This window comes from Centroberyx gerrardi, chromosome 19 (genome assembly GCF_048128805.1).
Source record: "Centroberyx gerrardi isolate f3 chromosome 19, fCenGer3.hap1.cur.20231027, whole genome shotgun sequence".
Lineage (NCBI taxonomy): Eukaryota > Metazoa > Chordata > Actinopteri > Beryciformes > Berycidae > Centroberyx > Centroberyx gerrardi.
The window spans coordinates 5626347-5649841 of NC_136015.1; the positions used below are offsets into that span (position 1 = coordinate 5626347).

At 41.6% G+C, this 23495-nt stretch overlaps 1 protein-coding gene across 2 annotated transcripts in view; it reads left to right on the plus strand.

The window, feature by feature from the left end:
• The window catches only part of kcnk9 (potassium channel, subfamily K, member 9), a 31076-nt gene that overhangs the window by 92 nt on the left and 7489 nt on the right, over positions 1 to 23495 (plus strand). Inside the window, exon 2 of one of the 2 annotated variants that reach the window (XM_071913379.2) lies at positions 425 to 708. In XM_071913379.2, the coding sequence (XP_071769480.1) occupies positions 426 to 708 (283 nt within the window). In that variant the 5' untranslated portion in view covers position 425. Of the gene's footprint in view, positions 1 to 95; positions 709 to 23495 lie in introns of those variants that run through there. The other variant, XM_071913378.2, reaches the window with a different exon arrangement.

Below are 23495 nucleotides of genomic sequence, written 5' to 3' on the forward strand. Positions count from 1 at the left end.
CACAATCTCCATTTGGTTGTAATTGTTTAATCGGGTCAGTATAGTTCACTTGAAGAGAATAGAAACCAACAGGCGATCTTGGAAGCTGCTCGTTGATGGCACTGCGCACCGGGAGGACTTGGTTTGGGCAGGTCTTGCGCAGGGTCTCTCGGCTGCAGGGCTCCTGGTCCAGGCGATCCAGCAGTCTCTTGTGTCTCTCCGCGAACCAGGAGCAGGATCTGGGGGTCTGTCACCGGGATCACCGCAGGGAGGGGGATTTCCACCGCTGCTCCGGCTCCGGCGTCCACCCCGGCCACCGTCACCGACGCGCACCGGTCTGCGCCTCCGCCTCCAGACGCTGTCCAGACGGCTTTCCCGACGCTTGCTGCGCCTTCCCGGGGGATCCGAGGGGACATGAGCCCCTCGGTCGCCGATTCCTGGTTGCCATGAAGCGGCAAAACGTGCGGACCCTGTCCCTGATCATCTGCACGTTTACCTACCTGCTCGTCGGGGCTGCCGTTTTCGACGCCCTGGAGTCCGACTTCGAGATGCGGGAGAAAGAGCAGCTGGAAGCCGAGGAGAAGCGTCTCCAGGGGAAATATAACATCAGCGAGGATGATTACCGCAAACTGGAGACCATCATCATGGAGGCAGAGCCCCACAGAGCCGGGGTGCAGTGGAAATTCGCAGGATCCTTTTACTTTGCCATCACAGTTATAACCACTATAGGTGAGTCTCAGTGTCTATAATCACTGTAGGTGAGTCTCCGTCTGTATAATCACTGTAGGTGAGTCTCAGTCTGTATTATCACTGTAGGTGAGTCTCAGTCTGTATTATCACTGTAGGTGAGTCTCAGTCTGTATTATCACTGTAGGTGAGTCTCAGTCTAAAATCACTATAGATGAGTGTCAGTCTCTATAATCACGATAGGTGAGTCTCAGTCTGTATAATCACTGTAGATGAGTCTCAGTCTCTATAATCACTATAGGTGAGTGAGTCTGTATAATCACAGTAGGTGAGTCTCAGTCTCCATTAGCGCTACAGGCGAGTCTCACTCACTACAAATGAAATTGCGCAACGGAATTGCGCATGGCTTTTTATCAGGACAATGACATTTTCAATGCAATAAAACTGTCTGTGGGCAGTGATTGCGCGGAAGAGAATGCAATTTTCTATGGTAAAACACTAGTGTTCAGAGCAGCCGCACGATCCGACAGAAACAGGCCTGTTTACTGTACGGACAAAACCTCAGGCAAAGTTGTCAAGCAACATGTTGCAGTCCCTACTCACTCGCAAAGGGAGTTTGCGTATCTAGGTTCATGTCAGGTCTATTTGTAACTGTATTTTCAAATAGCGCATATTAACTCGGCATATTTAGACCTAACAGTAAGGTTCATACAGCTGAAAATTGTCGTAACTGCTTGACTGCACATCAGTCATGCATCTGACTGCATGTAGATGTGTGTAGCATTTCCTCTGGTGCACCTACAGTACAGTAGGCTGTCATCCAACTTGTACTTTGACGGTGCGTCACCAAGCTGGAGCAGAAAGAATGACACTGTATAACACGCTGGTTTGATGCGTTAAAGGGCCACTTCCCTGATTTCTCTTTTCAAAATGATGCCTAACGAAGAAGAGCTCGCCAGGAAGATGGGGAGGCTTTATGAATAGGGTTTATTAATAACAATGATAACGGGAACGCATAGAGGCTCGGTGAGCTGCAGTGTTGTGGTGCTGAAGGGACAGTTCCTCTGAGTTCAGCTGCAGACAGGATGGGAGTTTGGATCAACAGCTGGGATCTGGCTTCATATCGACCTGCTGTACTTTTAACATAGTGTGATTGTGGAAATGTTCTTTAGATCTACGCTGGATCCACATACTTCCCTTTTACTGAGGAATCTCACTCACTGTACCACAAGAAGTACTATGTGATCAGAGAGAGAGAGAGAGAGAGAGAGAGAGAGAGAGAGATGTAGTGGTAAATAAACCAGTGATGTAGTGGTAAATAAAAAGCTGGGTAAACTGACAGTTGGTCATCATCAGAAGGAAAAACAACCACCAGTGTAGCAATAAGCAATCATATTTTCAGAAAAGCAATAATTTATTATTTTCCCCCTTAAAAAGCCCTATTGTCATGGAACTCACATCAGTTTCATAGCACTTACTATGATGTATACTATGGATTTTCATCATAAAGATTTATGTCAAGCTAGAAAGATGGTTAAACTGAGTTTAAACTGAGTTTTGTTGGGTTTAACCTCTACTAAGTGAATGGCCATTATGAGACCAACAGGGTTCAGCACTGCTGATGATCAAACTACCCTATTTTTCCATTTTAAATAGAATAATCATGCTGCATTAAAGCTCCATGTGGGAGTGAGTTTGCTTAATTCAGATGTGCGCAGTAATATTCCTGAAAACCGGTGAAAAGTAGCCCCTTAGATCAAATGAGCTGAGATTATATGGTAGGGCACGACATTTAATATTAACTTCCCTTTTCACAGGTCACAGCGATGTGCTTTCACCATTATGAAAGTCAGATACTATTATTCAAGATGAGTACTTTTAGCTGGAGGGAGGCTAATGCACCAGGCTTGTCCTCAGGTTTGCCAGGCAACACTTAAAAGGGACGACGGCACAGACCAGTGAAGGTGGATCCAGTGTTGTTTCTAGGCTACAGCGACAAGAGGCATTGTAATATTCATGTTCTCTGAAGTGGTTAGATTTACTGCAGCGTGTTGTGTCTCCTCTGTGGAAAACAAGCCCCTTTTTATCCACTCTCCAGTTCTTTCTAACAGTAATAACAGTTCAGAAAGCATTGTGGCTTCTCCTGGTAAATTTACAGGAATGATCCTCATTTGACCCTCTGGTTCTACAAGTGCTGCGTATTAACATTCACGAATGAGAGAGTAACACATCCACAAACATGTTCCAATTAGCACATACCTGTTTACATTAACGCTGAACAGGACAGAAGAATTATTTTGTCATGACAAAGAATGCTTTTACGTGGCTATAGTAGACAGCAACAAAGAAAAAGGGAGAGAAAACAATATTGGCATGTGAAGTGATGTTTCTTACTAATTGCAGGGAAATAATGTAATCGCTTGTAGGTGCCAGTTACACTCCCTTAAATCACATAAACACACCATGAAGAGCTGCTGATATGCTGATGAGACATTATAGCATGGCTGTAATATATGGTGAAAAGTAATGTGAGGCCCACTGTATGAAATATTGAACATCAAATAGTAACAACGCTCAGCAGCGTGGCTGAAGGTATGTTGTGGTTCTCTGTAAAACAATAGAGAAGCTAACAGAATGGACAAAACCGCTAACCGTCAATTGATGCAACACCATACAGTCATACGGTCATATTTACAGCGGGCGCTATATGTTTGGTACATGATATTAGATTTGGGCCAGATGAAATTTCCTCATGTGCCAGATGGATGGGGTTTGCAGCATAGACAATACAATAAAGGCCAGGAAGTTTAGACAATCAGAGGAACGTGTCTGAAAGTCAATTTAATACACTTTTCTGTGATTTACCACTTACCTGATATTATCCGGACACTCCTTATGTGGCAGATCCAACCCATCTGATACTCCAAGCAAGTTGAAACAACTGCTAAGAATTATTTGCAAGTGCTATTTGACCCAGCCATCCATGTCTGTAGGCGATGCAGGTTTGATTTGATGAGTTCACTAGACAAGAAGGCCATACTTGAAAATACCTTTCAGCCGATGTTATGAGATCAATCACCCATCCTCGTTCCCAAATGTTAATGCCTCAGACGCAATGTTTCCTCTAAGGAATAATGAAACTTGATATAATTCAACTACGAAGCATCAATAGATTTTCAAATGATCATTTTTGGCCACTAAAAGTCACTGAACTGAAACTAGCTTTGTGCAAAATGAAATTGTGCTGCAAAGGAAAGGAAACTATTTGGAGTACATGAACTATGAGCTGTTTGTGGAAACTAATTAAATTTAGTATTATGCAAGAGGTCCAAAGATGTCTCAGATATGTGGTGCATGCACACCAACCCTCATATTGTTTAATTTGTACATTACAGCAGACTAAATAAATAAATACCCCATGAGAATTGTAACAGTACAGTACAGTACAGTAAAAGTCACCATTACAATCTCCACATTAACGTACTCAGCCCTAGACACACATCATCTGTTCATAAGAAACTTGAAGAGCTGTCTTCACGTCAAACTTTAGATGAATTTTTCCAATAACAACATGACCATTACCACCCATCATCGCAGCATTCATCATTATTGCGCTTGTAACTGGACATCCAGGTGGATTAGCAGGCTAAGACGCATATTATGTGTTTGCTGATTTGTTGGCTTCAAATCAATCATCTCCTCTCTGACTCACTCCCTTCTTTCCTGTCTCCACTGTATTCCTTACCCTTACAAACATTATCCTCCATTATAATAATAATAAAAGCAAACATCATGCTCATAAAATAAATTCAAATCAGTAAAAACAAGAGAGCAGCGCATGCTAAAAATACAAGGCTAGAGGGTTAAAATAAGATAAGAGTAAAAATAATATGATAAAAGACAATATTAAAGAAAGTCTATACAAATACATTTAAATAGTGATTTACAAAAGATGATAGTTATTCTACTAGCCTAAAATCATCAATCAGGTTGTTCCAAAGCCAAAAGCCCAGTAAGTTTTAGTTTAATCAATAGTAGTAGTAGCAGTAGTAGTAACAGCAGTAGTAGTAGTAGCAGTAGTAGTAACAGCAGTAGCAGTAGTAGCAGTAGTAGTAGTAGTAGTAGTAGTAGTAGTAGTAGTAGTAGTAGTACTAGCAGTAGAAGTAGTAGTAGTACTAGTAGCAGTAGAAGCAGTAGTAGTAGTAGTAGTAATAGCAGTAGTAGTAGTACTAGCAGTAGAAGTAGTAGTAGTAGTACTAGTAGTAGAAGCAGTAGTAGTAGTAGTAATAGAAGCAGTAGTAGCAGTAGTAGTAGCAGTAGTAGTAGTACTAGCAGTAGAAGTAGTAGTAGTAGTACTAGTAGTAGAAGCAGTAGTAGTAGTAGTAGTAATAGAAGCAGTAGTAGCAGTAGTAGTAGTAGTAGTAGTAATAGAAGCAGTTGTAGTAGTAGTAGTAGTAGTAGTAGTAGTAGTAGTAGTAGTAGTAGTAGTAGTAGTAGTAGCAGCAGCAGCAGCAGCAGCAGTAGTAGTAGTCACAGCAGTAGTCATAGTAGCAGTAGTAGTTGTGGACTGGTTTTATTCTTACCTCCTCAGGAAACTCATCTTCTTCCCCTACACTCATTTCTTGTGGTGTTCCCCAGGGCTCTATCCTAGGTCCAATCCTGTTTTCCATATACATGCTTCCTCGGTGACAAATCATTAAAAAATACAATATCTCCTTCCATTGCTATGTGGACAACACACAGCTTTATCTTCTGCTAAAGCCTGATAATCAGACAAATCTCGTTATACTCAGAGAACGCTTCCATGACATTTAATGTTGGATGGCTCAGAACTTTCTCCAGTTAAACGAGGATAGATCAGAGAATGTTCTTTTTCGGCCCGCCTGGCTCTACTAACATCATGAAACAGAATCTGGGTTATCTATCCTCTCTGTTAAACCTTATGCCAAAACCCTTAGTGTGACTTTTGACAGTGCTCCGAAGTTGATAATGTAGTTTTTTTCAGTTGTGAAATACAGCTTTTATCTAGATCTTAAAAAAGGAACCTTTAACTCCTGTTCTGACATCTTTACACCAGCTCCCTGTTCGTTACAGGATTGACTTCAAAATCCTTCTGTACATTTTTAAAGCTCTACATGGTGCTGCTTCCAATGTATATTTCTGAACGTCTGTACCCCAGACAGTACTGCCAGGTCCCTCAGGTCCTCTAACCAGGGGCTTCTGGTGGTCCAGATGGGTGAAAGGGATTTTGCCGTGGCTGCACCAAAGATTATGGAATAGCCTTCCTCAAAGCATCAGATCAGCCGAATCTGTTAAAACTCGTCTTAAAACCTATTTTATTCATTGGCTTTTCACTGTGTCTGACATGTTCTTTTGTGCTTTTAACTATGCTCTTATTTCACTTCAGATTTATTTATTTATTTTGCTATTGATGTTCAGTGCTCTGTCTCGGTTTCTCTGTTTTGTAATGCTCCCCCATTTTGTGAAGCACTTTGGTACACACTGGCTTTGTGTTCTTGACTTGACTAGTAGTAGTAGTAGTAGTAGTAGTAGAAGCAGTAGTAGTAGTAGCGGTAGTGGTAGTAGTAGTGGTAGTAGTGGTGGTAGTAGTAGTAGTAGTAGTAGTAGTAGTAGTAGCAGTGGTGACAGTAGTAATAGTAGGAGTATAGAAGATGGTTCATAGGGGGTTAAAAGGTCTGCAATATACAGTAATTTGGGGCCAGATCTTACTGTGCTTTAATGATAATAACAGCGATCAGTAAAACCTTAATATCCACTCTAAACCTAACTAGTGAAGAGATCCTCATCATCATTACCATCATGTCTACCAAAACAGAGTAAGAACAAGAGAAATGGCCAGAGGTGTGAAAGGGGAGACCAACTGAGATACTGTTAGCACATGTCAGACCAGCTGTCACGAGGGGCCGACCTCGGTTGCCATGATGAGACTGCGAGCGGCTCCCAACCCCCCGCTCCCCACCCCACCCCACCCCACCCCACCCCTCTGTCCAGATTGCCCTGCAAGTTGACTCTATTTATTCCTGTGACTAATTGTGCTGAATGTGGCACTGAGTGATGACAGCATGTGGTGAGCTCAAGGTGTTGCCACTGAAACTCTGCTTAGAGAGAGAAAATAGAACGCAGGATGCTGTAGGGTGCGTCTGCCTACCTTTCTCTCAGTGTCGAGACGCTTGTTTGTTAGAAGAGCAATGGAGGAAGCAGGGTCACTTACCACCTCAGTCAAATGTATGGAAATATCAACATGTATATGTAGATATGACGATCTGGGTTATATTGATATGGATTTTTGAAAGTTGAGACCAATACTGATATAATTTCATGCCCAAACTCAGTGTTTCCTTTGTATTGTTGTCAGGGTGGAAAAGCCTCTGAAGCAGCATTTAGACCATCATGGGACACTAGAACTCTCCATTGAAACTCAGATGACTAATGAAAGGATAGGTCAATATTGAAATGAATGATGTGTAAAGAAAATAAAATTTCATTGCAGGTTTTCCAGAGTGTTTTTATGTCAGGGAGGAACCTCCATCATTTGGCACTGAATGGCATGACTCATTCCTCATTCAAAGCAATGTTTACTGATGGCTGCAAGTTTGTGCGCTAGCTGGTGCTACCAACTGGCTTCTTAGAGAGATGCTAATCAGTTACTTGACTTTACTTACCTTAAAACGTAGCTAGTTATGTAACAAGGTTACTCTTTATTAAAAGTAACTCATTATTTACTTTTAGTTACCCGCTTAAGAAACATGGCACAGCAATATGGTTTGTGTTATTGATTTCAAGATGCAATGCAAGACTATTGCATCAATCTCATTTACTTAGCATTTTTTTCAGTTAGCAGTGTGTTGTGCATGAGATACCGCAGGATTTTCACATTTTTTTGTACTTAAAAAAAAAAAGTGCTAACAAAAATCAAACAATATGCAAGAAAAATAAACTTATTTTAAAAAGTAACTAATAACAGATTACAAGAATTGAAAAACTAATGCATTAAGTTACTAGTTACCACAAAGAAGTAATCTGAGTATTACAAAGCATTACAAAGTACAGTAATCTGGTGATAATACACTGTGTTTATGCTCGCAGAAGAAGAAACTCTAACTGTTATTTGCCCACAACGTGACACGAGCCCGCTGAGGCAAAACAACAGATACATAGTCAAAATGTCACGGTAACATTAATTTGGTAACTACATGAGTCAACGGTGTGAAAATTGTACTTGCTTAATTACATAATAGTGGAGTCGAATGCTTTTTACTGTACAAGTGGGTGCAGTCCTCACACATATATTCAACATCCATCCTTTATAATGAAGCTGCGTTGTCAAGATGAATCAGATGTGGTGTCTTTGTTGGACCTATTGTACCAGTCACAGTTTCCATTACGCTACGCCACAATTGCCTTTTACAGGATGCAGGATTTCTTGATTCGTCAGTCACAGATTAAATCCATTCTATGTGTCAGTAGTACAAGTCCAGTCAAAGAGGAGGGAAGCATTTCATATATGATTTAAGTGCAGCATATAAGGCATTATCAAACACAAAACGTGATCTGGAGAACACATTTGCATACGGTGGAGGTACTCTGTGATTTGACTGACACTCGTCGCAGGCCGGAGGCTCTTAAGAGCTGCACTTTGCCTCGCCGCAGCTGTCATCTTCTAGCACATACTACACACCATAATCGTGACAGCGATTGTTTGGTGGAGTCCTGGTAGATGGGAGGCATGTGGTCTTGACAGTGATTGTTTGGTGTGTGTGTGTGTGTGTGTGTGAGGTGGGCTGGAGGGTGGGTGGGGGGTGATATGAGGCACAGACAGATTGCACATACGCAACGTCGTGACACTGACTGATTGAAAAGCAGGCCGTATATTATGGCTGTGCTTTTTCCTGGCCAGCAGCAGAGTTCCTTTATTTCCAAAAGAAAACCTGTTGATGGACTCCAGCAGTGCTTGTGTCCCTTGATCATGTTCTGCAAAAGTATCATTTGAACATGAAAGAGAGTAACCATGAGGCCGGTCTATAAACATGATTGCTGATCTCCATACTCAGCGGTAATACTGTTTTCCATTACCTAGTATGGATTCTGCATATCTTTAGTGCATCTAGGATACAGGATTTCATTATTTCTTTATCCAAGCAACAGTCAATGAAAAGGCTTCAGTGTATTTTTGCACTTGAATCCAGGTGATCAATTCATAATGCATGGCTATGAGTTGCATAACAGGTTTATGGCACATGCATCAATAGTGATTAATGGCTTATGTCAGCTTTTATATAGAGTTCATGTAATAATGGTAGGAAATTTTCAAAATAAAAGCCCAATTTGTAAATGTTATGGAAGCGTTTTTCAGACATTGTATGCTTTTTGCATGCACCAGTTTCTGGAGTTATGCACATTTCCAAGTACCTTTCATCCTCAAAAGGCTTCATCTAACCAATTGATTGATTGATTGATTTTATTTCAGTGGCTTACAAGCCATACATCACATTGCATTTTGGGTATAAAAACATATTCATAAACAAACTCAGCTAGCATGCAAAGGCTTTACAGAGAAATCAACCAGCATGTCTTTCATAATCATCTAAGCAAAGGAAATGAACAGAAATTGAGATCATTTTCTATAAAGCATGCTTCTCAGCTCATCATGTTCAGGACAATAAACCATGAAGTGAATTTTTACTTCTTTTCAGTTGGACCTTAATTGTGGCTTCTGGGCAAGTTTTATATCACAGACAGGCAGACAGACATTATGTTTTATAAATAAGGCATAGTAATGTTTTTAAATCATTTTTTATCACACCACAGTCTAATTTGGAAAATGAATTCCAAAGCCAGACACAGAAAATGAACACATAACCTCACTGGGCCATGGATTGTTATTAGATGTTTCCAAAATGAATATTCCTTCAGTGAGCGTACAGTCTGGCATTTTTACTCATCTGTTTACTCATCTGTGTATCTGATGTCACAGGTTTCCTGCTCATATCAACACAAGTAATGAGATCTGATGTGAGTTCATGAGGAGTGTTAAATAGTATTACAATTTGCATTTTCTCTTGGAATGCCCAAACCCTGTGGCTTAATATAAGACAGCATGTACATGATTGAAACAGTTATGGATATATATAGTATCCAAACACTTTACCTTTAACCTTTAATTATCCCCTATTTAATACAGATCCTAATGCTTTAGGAGCTATGTCAGTGATTACCTGGCTTCCATGTAGTTACCAGTTTGTGCATTAATCTGAAATTTTTAATTATACTATTTGTGGACTTTTTGGCTATTTTACTGTGTATTTCAACAAAGGAATATTGATCAAAGCAGCCACTTTACTGGGTAAAGAAAGGAAGATTCCTCTGTTGTTATCCCTCTGGGACTAGTGTTACATTACCTGGGGCTATCCAGTAACTTCTATTAATGATTAATAGACTATTGCTGAGGTTGTCAGTGATTCTAGTGCAAATGACCGCCTGCTTTTTTAGCAAAGACACTATGATAATACTAGCCATCCCTGTAATTTTGGGCTCATTTGTACTCGTTTTGCTGTTCATCTTGAGCAGGGAAGCTGTTCATGTCTGACTGGAGCTTATTGAAAAATAATTTGAGGTGCTCACCCCAGTCGCACATTATAATCAGTTGATTATTTTCACGTTGTTAGATGGTCCTAGTGGGTGCGCGGCAGGGGTCTCCACACAGGTCGATGTGAATGTGTTCCTATGGAGCTGATGGCCTCTCAGCGGGAGACGCTGGTTCTGTAGCCGGCCGCTCTGTTTTCCTGCTGAGACTGTAAACCATGTAGCTTCTCACAAGCTCCCTCGCATCTATGTCCAGTCACCAAACTGTGTCCCGACAGTATGATGGTGCCCCCATGCTAAAAACCACACCACAACATGACGGTGCATCTTCTACACTGTAGTAGGGCCGTGGCTGGGTGTGTAATGCAGTTGGCCGACCCTTACAGAAAAGTGGTATCGGTTGTCTTGCTGAGACAGTCTGTTGTGTAGCCTGAGGCTGAGGTAACTGGTATCCATAAAACCACCACAGGCATTAAAGAAGGAGACACCGAACGCAGAGAATCTGTACTTTGTTTACTTACTGCTTTCACTGCTCCATTGTTGTTGTTACTATGACTCCTCTGCACCACTAGCCTTACCTTGGTAGCCACAATCCGCAGCAAATGGTTTAGATCCCAAAACGTCCCAAACATCACTGAAAAGCCAATTTCAGACAAATGGGTGGTTTATGCATGAGCACACAGGGTCAAAGACAGACCCTATATCTGATTTATTTATTGTTATTTTAATGTTTAATAACATTAAAGTTGCATATTGCAGCTTTAACACATGATGCATCACTGAGTTGTCCTCACTCAGTCCTTTACAACAGTGTCAGCAGCTTGTGGCCAGCAGTTTTGAGAGCGTCTGCTCATCTGTGTGAAGAAGGAAGCTCTGCCATAGAGATAAATGTGTTCACATGCCCACAGACAAGCAGGAACCTCCCTCTCACCCTCAAGAGTTTCTTAAAGGAGTGAAGAGGTGGTGACTGGCTGTTCCACTTCACCACAGGCTAAGGAGAGTATAGAGCGTCAAGCACGGTGGGAGCATCCAGGCTGAAGTAGGCCAGTGTGGGTGGGGAGGTGAGCCGTTGCTTGATGGTGCAGAGCGCCTCCTGGTAGCAGGGGCCCCGGGTCTGAGCGCGTCCTTTAGAAGCAGCTGACAGAGGGCAGCCATGTTGGCCAGACACAGAGGAAGCAAATGGAGGTAGAAGGTGGCAGGAGAGAGGGGAGACAGTTATTTTCTGACTTTAAAAACGAATGCCGATGTTGGTGAAATTCCTTGGTTTGCTATGTATTACAGATGTTGAGTTAAAATTTCCATCGTGCTTTAATTTAAAGATAGAGCGTGGCTTGTTACAAATGTCTTCCTCCTCTAAAATGTATGCTTGATATGCAAAAGTTCTCTCTATTCACCTTTTGCCCTGGTTAATGAGATGTTAATCTACTGAACTCAGTGAGAGTTAATAAAGTAAGCATCACCTTTAACCCCATTACCCCGGCATAAAATACACTAATAAAAAACACTTAATGCCAATATCAATGCAATGTTTGTGGTCAAGAAAGAGACTCTAATCATGAACTTCATATATATTTTCATATATTTCATATCGAGCATGACTCTTCTTCCTTTCTCATGAAAATGCAAATAACATTCGCAAAACCACGGCTGGCAAAGGGGCCTTCTTATCAATTATACATAAAACATTTCTTTGAAATATTGATATAGGAGATCTTTGAATGTTGCAGCATCTTATAACATACAGTACATGCTGGGCTAAGATCTATATGAGAAAAGCTGGTAAATATGTTATCAAAGTTGACAATTTGTTAAACTTTGGATCATAGATACTAAAGAAGCATCACTATGTCAACTTAGCATGACCATACACAAGATTTGACTAAGAAAAAAAGGCTAAAATTGCTTGCATTCTGGGGAAACCTCAAGACGTTTCTTTCTTCATCCTCATTTTGTCTTTATCTATGGACCTTTGAACTTCATCACCTCAGTCTAACACACACTTCCCAGCTGTCTGAGGGTCGCAAGTGGGCACTTGCAACATGAGTTCTGACATTTAGCCCACCTCATCCTCTGGCTGCTGCTCGGGTATTGATCCATACAGTTAATTTCTTCCCACCATGCCCACCCAAGGCTGTGAGTCAGCATGGCACAATACCTAGCTGCCAAACGTCTGGGCTTTCCTCATTGTAGCTCTGGCACCAGCCTCCCCGCTCATCTCATTTGCATTTGCTCTTCAGGTTATGCGCATGGATTATATAGCTGGAGTCTGCTGCTGTTTTTTTCTGTCATGCAATTCCCAAACACCTGCAAATACATTACAGTTTCAAACTTCACAGTGGGTAATTCGTCAGCAGCAGAGAGTGCAGATGATCAACACGACTCCACTGCTGTAAATTCTCTTTTGTTGTACCCTCACAATCATCTTTTCTCTGTACCTCTGCACTGTAATGCACTCCCACACGGTCTTATCGCAACCACTTTATTCCATCTGTAGAAATAGTGGGAGTGTGTGGTCTCCTGTATGAGTTATTGCCACAGAACAGCAGCATGAAATCGGCGTTGGTGGCTTGTGCGCAGTGTGTGTGGTCCGCTAGCGTTTCAGATAGGCGAGTGGTGCCTCTGATACTAAGCGCTGTGCCCCTGCAGGGTGTAAAACAAACACAAAGTGATGGCAGAACCACGCTTGAATTACATAGGTAGGAAAAGCAAATAAACCCGCAGGCCGAGGAACATAAATGCTCACAGCACCACCTGCAGTTTGCACCGTAAAATGGTACTGATGTGTGTGTGGGGGTCATGTGTATATACTGTATGTTCTTAATTGGGTAAGGCATGATAAACCGTGCAATAAAAGCAATAATCCATATGGTGCTTTAACCTTCCACTTGAATGAAGCATTATGAAACATGATATGCAACATGCTCTTTTCAAATTGGAAAATTGATGGAAAATTAGAGACTAATAAACTGCACAATGGCTGTTATATTATGAGTGCAGGTGTTCAGTATGTGCATTTTAATCATGGTATATGTATACGTCGCTTTAAGTAAACAGATTGCGTAATTAGTTTCATGTCATTGCGTGTACGTTATGAATGTGGATCTGCTGCTGAATTAATTGCCATGGAGTACAATGAGAAGTACATGAGCTGGGCTGAATTAGCGGGAGTGAAGTGAAAAACAGGAGAGGCAGCCAGCTTGCAGTCCGCTGAGTGTTTGGCTGTGGACTGTCTGCAGCCTTAGGAGGCCGCGCAAAGACAAACAAGCAGGTCTGGAGGAGCCAAGAAGGGACTAGCCCACCATTAGTGAAGCCTTAAACATAAAGCATAGACCTGCAGGGAATAGTGTTGACGAGCGTGTCTCTTTCCTGCAGAAATACCCAAGACGTACTTGTAAGTTTGAGACGCCAAAGCGAAATATGTCCTCGTTGCAAGTGAGGTGGCGAAGAGACAGTGGGGCCACGCCGGGCCAAGTGGTGTCAGCTTCTCCAGGGAGCAGGTTTTAGTGAGCGCAGCGCAAACGCCTGTTGCTTAGCAGCGCTCAATGGCCGTAGATCCAGATGCCGGGCGATGGGCTTCATTAGGTGAAGCCTAACGGGGGATATAGAGTGACACCTGGGACAGCCAGGAGCCCTGCTGGGAGCAGAGCGCAGGAGAGGCTTGGCAAGGTGAAGGCTGCATAACATGAAAAAAATCCTGACAAATTGTAACGTCCGTACAGATTATTTTCTGTCCTGTAAATCAGAGTTACTGTAGCTCTCCAAATCCTCCAAATCGAGCAGGTTTGATCTTCACAGACGGGCTGAGGTTCAGCATTGGGCTACTACAACTACTATAGGATGTATGCAGTTTAATGCTCTCTAAACTGCGTACATCCACAGAGGTGTAATCGACATTTTGAAGTGGACAGAGATTATAAATTAATGGCAGTTATCAACTCTGAGTGGAGCGGAGATGCTGTAACTCCACTCCAGGTTTCCCCTCACTCTCTAGTTCATCTGATAAACCATACAGCTACAGTCAATCATGCCTGAAGCATATTTACGGAGGTTTGTATCTCCATAAGCAGAGCTGGAGAGAACAAGTCATGCCAGACTATTATACCTTTTACAAGTGTTCATAGAAAAGCATTTTGATTACAGAAGTGGAGGCAGAAACCAAGACTAGTTGTCAGTATTCAAGATTGTCCAAATGACATGATGACAACACCAAAAAAAATATTAGATTTTGTACCCTGCTTTAGTTGTAAATAGCTCTGGACACGCAGATGCTAAATGCTTAAATGTAAATTCAAATGTGCATGGTGTGTGTGTGTGTGTGTGTGTGTGCTAGCAGGAGTGTGTGAGGCTTAGAGAACGGACTACAGGCTGAGTTGTTAAATGAGATACAAAATAAATGGTGTAATCCATAGTGTAGAAACTTGCTCTTCCAAGATAGCGGTATGGCGAACAGAAATCCATACGGCTCACCCCCATAATTGTCAGCTAATAACAAATAAGCCTCCCTGCTCGGCACTAATTACTGGCCTTTACATTATTGACAGTCCATCGATGTTTTCCTTGACTGTTTATTGGTGAGATCTCTTCAATGTTTGAGTAGCTGTTTCTGGAAATAGCTTATCTTCTCGATTGCTCTGTCCACATAATCTGGCAGCTATGTCTCCGCTAAATATCATTCACCAATCAGTGGAAAAATGTAATAGGGTTTGCTGTAAACTAAAAGTCCCAAACAGGACCATACCAGTGTAAGAAGCCAAATTCACATCATCCTTTTCACAATGTCCACGTTTGCTTATTGTTTGTCTTCTGGGTTTGATTTTCCGACCAAATAGCATGTGAATGCAACACTTTTTGGCAGCCGTCTTGGAAGTCCCAGACGTTGGAGCTTCCCACCAGCATTTGAATGCACCAGAAGACGTGTAGACTTTTCAAATCAATGCGGGCATTAAAGTAAAGTCTCTGCAAGTAGATTTTTGTGCTGCGCTGAAATGTGTGGAAACGAATGGCTGTCTGGAAGGTCAGAAAAACGCATTGAAACATCTAAAAAAGTACGTTATGCTTTGGAAAATGGTCGGTAGCAATGTTAAGTATGTGTGAATTACAGTAAATGGGCTAAAACGTGGTCCTTTAAAGCTGCACTAGGCAACTTTTCAATGTATGTATGTAGTTATCCCTCACTGCCAAAAGGCAGTGAGGGATAACTGTTTGAAAACCTGGACTGTCTTTGATACTAAAAGATCTAACATTGGTGAGTCCAGCTTTCTCTGGACAGAGAGCTGCTCACTGCAGTTTAGGAGACAGTTTGTCTTTTGGTCTTTAGCTTTGATTCATCAGTTCCTGAGTGGAGAAGATTTCCCATCAGCGACCAACCAGAATTTCATTTGGGCAAATAGGATGAATCTGTGAGATCTCAATTAGAGGGAATGGGTCACTCTTGACTTGATAAGACAGGTGTATTTTTACATAAAAATCTTGCCTAGTGCAGCTTTAAATTATCACAGGGAGTAATGTAGTGCAGGAAAGGACAGCAATAAAAACAAATGTCAATGTAAAAGAGCCCATACTGTGTGCCTCGTGCAAGTCAGACTCCCTGAGGGTTACTATAGGCTCCATTCATTAATTCAAGCGTAAAAACACAACCGTATATTTCCAACTTCAGCAATCTGTCTAACCTGCCCTTTGTGTTTGATCCCCCCGCTGTGAAACTCACATGATCACTGCAGCGCGCCGCTGACAGCTCAACATCTCATAGTAAACTCCTCTAGTCACGGTTTTCACCGAGGCCGCTGTAGCCGCTCGCTCACAGTCAGAGATTGCAGGCGAGGAGGAGAGACAGAGACAGTCTTCAGAAGGGGGAGACTTCAAAGACGGCTCTCAGCGTGTATTTAAAAGGAGGAAAATTAGTGAAACATCCTCTCAAATGAAATACGGAATTATGTTTTTCCCTTGAGGGGAGCAGAAGCATGAGTCACCTTTGCTAATACTCATCTCCCCCATGGCATTTTATCGCCGAAATCCCTCCCAGGCGATGTTGTGCTGGGAGCCTAAAGTGAGGAATACAAGATTGAAGAGCCGTGCTACAATGACAATCTGATAAGGTGCTGGATGACTCACTGTTGATCAGTCATTTTCAGGCGGTAGGTAGGCCTCTGACCGCTATGTGTGAAAGTGTGTGTGTGTGTGTGTGTGTGTGAGAGCGAGAGAGACAGAGAGAGACAGAGAGAGAGACAGATTGTTAGAAAGATAGATGGAGAATTGTGGGCGTGAATCTGAGTAGGCAGCACCAACGTGATTATTAAACCATTGTTGTAGCTGGGACGCACTGTTACTACTAGGTATCAGTATTGATTATCAGTATCAAGAGTATGATATCCGATACCAAGGAGCCAGATGCAGCGTGTCAGAAATCAAAACAAAGCAGCTTACTCACACAGAAGGATGTTAGATCAATCTCTCTGATGGAGAATTAAAGATTATATTTCAGTCTCTTCTGTCCAATGATCCCAATTCGGATTTGACACAGATCTGATGTTTTCTAATCAAGAAGTCACGTTTTTCTAATTCTGATCTGGACCAGATGGATATGTGATAAAAACTCAGACTCAAGGCGTGCAACCTACATGTGACTTCTATTTGAACACTTAAAGTGGGATTTGTCAGTGTTGCCATGACAGTAAGTAAATATTATGCCATTCATCTGAGGCAATTTGGGTGCACGGAGGACAACGAGACAATGGAAAGAACACTGGAACAATGGAAAGAAAGTGAAATAGACAACATGATTGGTATGTGGCGAAGCGCCTCAATTCAGTCAAAAATTGAAGGTGCATATCATAACTCGAAAAACAAAACAAAACTAAAAGCAAAAACGGATGTGACATCTTTTGTTATTGTTACTCTGTGCATCCATGTCTTTTTCTGTCAGTTCATGTTGGTATCAGATGTGGGTTACATCTTTGAACAGATATAAACAGTAATTCAAAAAAATCTAATATGAGCATGAAGGCCTTAGCCTGTGTTGTTCAGGTTTGAAATCAGTTGAACCAGTCTGATACTTAAATTTAGTATTTGGAATCAGTATTGGTGGTGAAAAAGTGACAATGGTGTATCAATATAATGTAGGGGTCATATTGGTCAGTCCTGGAAGGATCTGGTATAAACCAGCTAAGTCCAGCTAAGGGGAGGAAGAGGAACTAAGAGGCTGTTAGGGTTATTGTATGTCTTGGTTGAAAAAGAGTATTGCTATGGAGAGTTGAGTCAAGATTCAATGTATGATCAGTTCATCTGCTCTCTGCATAGAACTTATGACAAAATGATTTCAAAATGAAAACTGAAAGAGCTTCTCCCTCTTGTGAGTTTAAACTTATGGAGGATCATCACAGGAAGTATCAATAAAGAGTTAACTATGCTTTGCTTAGCTGGGATCTACAGGCTTAGCCCTTGATGCTGTGGGTCTGCTGCCTTTTAAGCACTTCTGAATTTCCCCACAGTGTGATGCACCCAAGTTTTTGTTCTGCCTCTCCCTGTCTGTAAGAAGTGACAAGTGCGGATCTTAATGCTTGTGCACTTTGCACTGGATCATATATTTAAAAAAATGCAGTGATATCATGAGGCTGACATCCTTAAATCCTTAACTGATACACAGGATCTGATGTAACTATCCCGCTATTTATGGTTAGTGGCAACAACATCTCACCCATTCCCAACTTCACCCACAATCTCAACCACAATAGGCTAATGGGACAGCTGACTGTGCTGATCTGAAACAGCCTGCTCAGCAGTTCAGAAACCACAATGTACCAGCAATCATAAGCTAAAGGAAAAGGTGACACCTGTGGCTTGAAACTGCCCATTGAGCAGTTCAGAGACCACATTGACCAAAAGCCCTAAGATAGACAGACAGTTGACCCTGCTAGCTTGAAACAGCCTACTTAGCAGTTCAGAAACTGCATTGTATCAGCAAACAATATACTTAAAGTATATAAAAACAATTATACCAGGAGCTGATGGTGTATTATTTCCCCTTTGACTACCTAGTTCTATGCTATCACGATAGATAAACTCATGAGATTGCTTTGCATACTTTGGACCAGATCTGTGGCCTTTTTCGCCCGTACCTTCAGATGTAAGGAATCCCAAACTTTCAGAGGAGCAGCAGCACCCAGCGTCCGCAGGGAATACTGAGGCTTACCGGCTTCACTGTTCAGCCGCGGCTGCTGGCTCAGCGCATGTAAGCCTCTTCCTTTTATGTGCCTCATCCACCTTGCCTTCCCATGGCACAGCGAGCTCCGCAGAGTAAACAGACCAAGTGTTGAAGCGCAGTACTAGGTCAGGCTGTACTGTCTGTATAAGGATTGTAAGTTTCTGCCTTATGTCTAACTCGCAGTTCCCAATCCGCGGCTGGTCTAACTTGTGCTTTCTCGGTAAGAATTCTTTCTCCTTCGCACACAAGAGCCAGATTGAAGCAGAGGGTTTTCAAACTTAATGGGTAAAAAAAAATAATTTCTGTTCATTTCCTCTCAGTTGCTGCTGCTGCCAGGCACTCCAGCACTTGGTTATGCATTGACCTTGAGAAAAACTAACTTTTCATACTGAGAGGATATGGCTAGGTGGTGCTGGCACAGGAATCGTGCAGCTTTCACTTAGGCAATGGTGGAGTTTTTGGGGTGATGGCAGCACAAGATAGATTAGTCCAGTAATGAATCTAATCCTAGATGCGTCCATATTCCAGAGTTCTTTCCAACTAAGTTCTATCCTCTTTGCACTTGTACGTCGCTTTTCTGTGCCTCTTGCTCTCCTCCACCACCCTGTTGCACTTGCCTGACAATATTCCTGTATCTAAGTGCTGATTGTGATTGCTGAATTGCCTCTTGACAGGTCCATTTCCTCCCAGTTGCTAGAGCAGGTGCTACACTTCTTACCCGATGACTCTTTCAACTTCATTAACATCGAATCCAGTGTTTCTGGAGCATTTGAATTCCTCCGTTAAGGTTAAATAGCAGTATCTCAAGCACCCTCTTCCCACAGAGTGCTACATTGCTAAGACAGTGTGGGACCCCGAGCCATTTCCTAACATGCGAGCGAGCCTTTTTCTTTAACTTCTCAGCTTTCCCTATCTTGGCCTATCTCATGCAGCATCAATGGCCGCATCACCTAGGGCAACAGCTCAAGCTGGAGCCACCACAGCTTGTCGAGTAACATTAACCTCTCTAATCCTCCCGTCGCATACTGTCGTAACCGAGGGGGGGGAGGGGGTCTGTCTTTGCAGTGTCTTTGCTGGTGCTTGACTTGCATACCCAAAAATACCTCTGATGTGACAGGAAAAAGCTCCAGCAGGATGGCTGTGAGAACACCAAAGCAGTGATGAAGACTAGCTTAAGGCTGCGTTGAAGGAACAAATATGAGAAGCTGCATCATTTCTCTATGTATAGCAGTGGTCTTAAAATGACAGTCTGCAAGATCCTTGTGGGGTTTTTTTTTAGTTTGTCTCCATCTGTGGTGCTGAGCTCTCATTTTTTGGTGTTTTTGTTCCTGCTCTGCACTTCCCAAAGATCATTTATCAATCAAACAGTGTGTCCAGCACTGTCACGTCTTTTTCCTTGGATTTTCTGTTTCTGTAGGTGGCGCTCTGTTCTTTGTCTGTTCAGCCATGGTGGCTATCACTGCTCATGCTAACTACCCAGTTCTTCTTCTTCTGTTTATTGCAAACAAACCGGAAAGGTAAAACGCATCACTTCCTGTGCAGCAGAGGATTTTTCCCAGGAAAGAGCTACCAGACACCGGGTGTTCAGAACAGCATAAGTAAAAGCTTTCATGAACTGAATATAGGTTGAATCACTATTGTGTTTTAGCAATCAGCAATAGAGAGTAGCAAAACAGACACTTATTTATATGAAAATGTCACAGATTATTACTTTAAACCAAATCTTGCTTTTTTTGTAAGATTCATGTTACACCATCTTGCGCTCATTGTTAGTCACTCTGGATAAGAGCGTTAGATAAATGCTTAAAATGTAAATGTGAGCTTCCTAAGCTGCTGGCAGGCGTCTCTGATAGCATTGGAATTGCCTCTTTGTCAGTGAATAATTTTATGTTTGACATTTTCCCCTTAACAATAGAGTTAAGAAGACTTAACCGGCTGAAAGACCGTAAGCAGTGCGGTACAACAAAGTGGAACTGTAGAGAGACTTACTGTTTCAAAGAGTACGGATGGTGAGAGGTTCCCCGCCCGTCGTAGGTAACCATGGTTTTCCCACTTCCCAGACACATTAAGCTCTTGTCGGTGATGCACTGGAGACTCAGACAGAGAGTGGAACAAGGTGTTCCCACCTCTCTGCTCCCTGCTCTTCTTGACCTTCATTAAAATGCCATGGCCTGCAGCAATTAATGCCACTGGGGCAGCTGAAATAATATGAGGTGGATTAACCTGCAGATCAAATGAGCAAAAGGCGTTGGTTTGAGCAACTGCTCAACACTTGTCGAGTAACTGCCCAGCCTGTGTGCGCATGCTAATGAGGGACCACCTTGATGTTGTCATGAATAATGGAGGATACATGTTATATAACTTGGAAGATGTAAAAATACATTAAAACTTTTGTTTGGAAGCGAGATAGCCACCGTTTGAAAAATGCAATACCTTCTCTGACAAAATGATTGCCACCATGAAAGTATACTGTAACTCACTATTTAATATTCATATTGCATTATTATTAGAGAATTCAGAGGATGTTATTATCTATGTTTTTACATAATTAGCAGTGAATAACAAGTAACATTCCCACCCAAAATATGGATATATAGCATTTTGGAGTGAAACCCTTCAAATACTGATTATTGCACTCCATCCAATGGAAAAAAAGCTAATGATCATATTATTTATTTATAGTATGATGCTAATATTTTTGAGTTCTGATGACAACTTTCTCTTATAGGATCAAACCAAGAGAGGACAGGTCAGAGACGATGGTTTCGAGCCTCATTGCTGATTTTTACTCAAGGAAAATCAAATATTCAAACGCTATAGTGAATGATATAATACTATCAGATTTGGGCCGCCAGCTGTGCCAAATTAGATTTTTGAGTAACAATGAGTCACACTGACACACACACACACACACACACACACACACACACACATTTAGAGATGGACCCATGGGGCTCTTGTTGTGGGTGCAGGCAGACACATGCAAAACAAGTAATAGTGAACTGGATCGGAGCCAAAGTGAGTCATGCTGTTTATGATGAGAGCAGTATATTCATAATTAGAAACATAGAGGCTCTTTGGCTATCACTGCGGACAGCCAGAGGGGATGTGATACATTTATTCAATTATATATTCAATCTTTAGATATGGAAAAAAAAGACATGACATTTTGTATTAATGGGATTGTACTTCCCTGTATCTATCCATAGTTTTGGTATAGAGATATAAATCTTGATGTAGTGGATGTAGGATTTTTCTCTCTTTTTGGTAACCAAAGTTCTAAGAAAGTAAGATTGTGCCATGATGACGTCTTGCGCTGCAGCTTTTACTTTTTCCCCTTTCTCTAAATGACAGTAAAAGATATTTTTTAAGAGAGAGGCCTTTTGTCTCGATGTGCTATCACACTTCCCACTCAGATCTGCTTCCTTCAAACATTTAAAGAGCGACTCAACAGATGTGCCGTGGTACGAAAAAACCTCGTTCCACTTTAAATGTTCTCGGGTACAAGCTGTTCTGCTTGTAAGTCTCAATGCATGATCTGGAAAGGTTATTTTTTTCTGAAAGATACTGCATTTATTTTGGACTTGAACATGGCTTTTTGTGTTATTACAACTTTTTCCCTGTCTACCTGAACTTAAAATGATTATCGCAGTTTTTTTTTAATTTTCACAAACACTAGAAATGTAGATCTTTTCATTTTCAATTCTATTTAAAATTCCAATCTAGATGTTACAGATGGCCGTTAAAGTAAAATATTACATAATTCTATAATCCCATTGTTATTATAAGCTTATTGTTAAAAGTTATTTTAAAGTGAAGTATTAAGATGTACTACAGGAGGTGTGAAGAAATGTTTTAGTGAATTTTTAGCCATACAATATTTGTCTCAAAAATCATATTATAGATACATTTAAGAAAATATAGGTGTATAAAAGGAGATGTTAAAGGGGAAATAAGTACGATCTTTACTGCCCCATAGCATAAAATGACCATAATATATCTGCAGGGGCTGATAGAGTTATTAATCAATACTAATGACTCAACTATTGCTTCTGATATTTCTGACTTTCATAACTCACTTTCTAGTCCATACTCCCCACCCACTAGACTTTCAAGACACTTCCAATATCAGAACACCCACTTTTTTTGTTTCCACGTCTCTAATTATGTAATATAACGAGCGACTGAGTCTCTTTCATGCTTTTATCGTTGTGAAAGTGTATGAAAGTGTATAATTTTCTTTCCGCCGCACCACACACCGCGCCGTGCACAAACACGCGTTCACCTGTGCACACACGAGCACAAAAGCACCTGTGCATGGCAGGTCTGCGTTCGGCAGAGCAAATATGTCTGTTCCCTAGACGACGGCAGATAATAGAGTCATTATAACAGGACAAACAGATTACACAGTCCAGCACTGCCGCAGAAAAGCAAGCGTCCCGTCAACAACATGAAAGAGACGCTTTAAGAGACGGGCTCAGAGAGGAAAGGCACAAATTAAAGAGGTAATCCATGAGATGTGTTTTTTATTTTGTCTGCATCTTGTTGCTCAGCGCTCATAGTTGTGGTGTTTCTGCACCGCACTTCCCAGAGATCACCTGTCAATCAAACAGTGTGGGCGGGACTGTGACGTCTTTTTCCTTGGATTTTCTGTTGCTGCAGTTTGAGTTTCTGTAGGTGGCGCTCTGTTCTTTGTCTGTTCAGCCATGGTGGCTATCACTGCTCATGCTAACTACCCAGTTCTTCTTCTCTTGATTCCAAACAAGAGGATTTTTCCTGGAAAGATCTACTGTACCAGACGCCGGGTGTTGAGAACAGCAAATGTAAAAGCTTTCGTGAACGGGATATAGATTGAATTACTACTGTGTTATATGAATCAGAGATAGAGAGTAGGAAAGCAGATACTTATTTCTATGAGAATTTCACAGATTATTATTTAGTTAAAGGGTAACTTCTGTATTTTTCAACCTGGACCCTATTTTCCCATCTTTTTGTGTCTAAGTGACTAAAGGGGACAACCATTTTT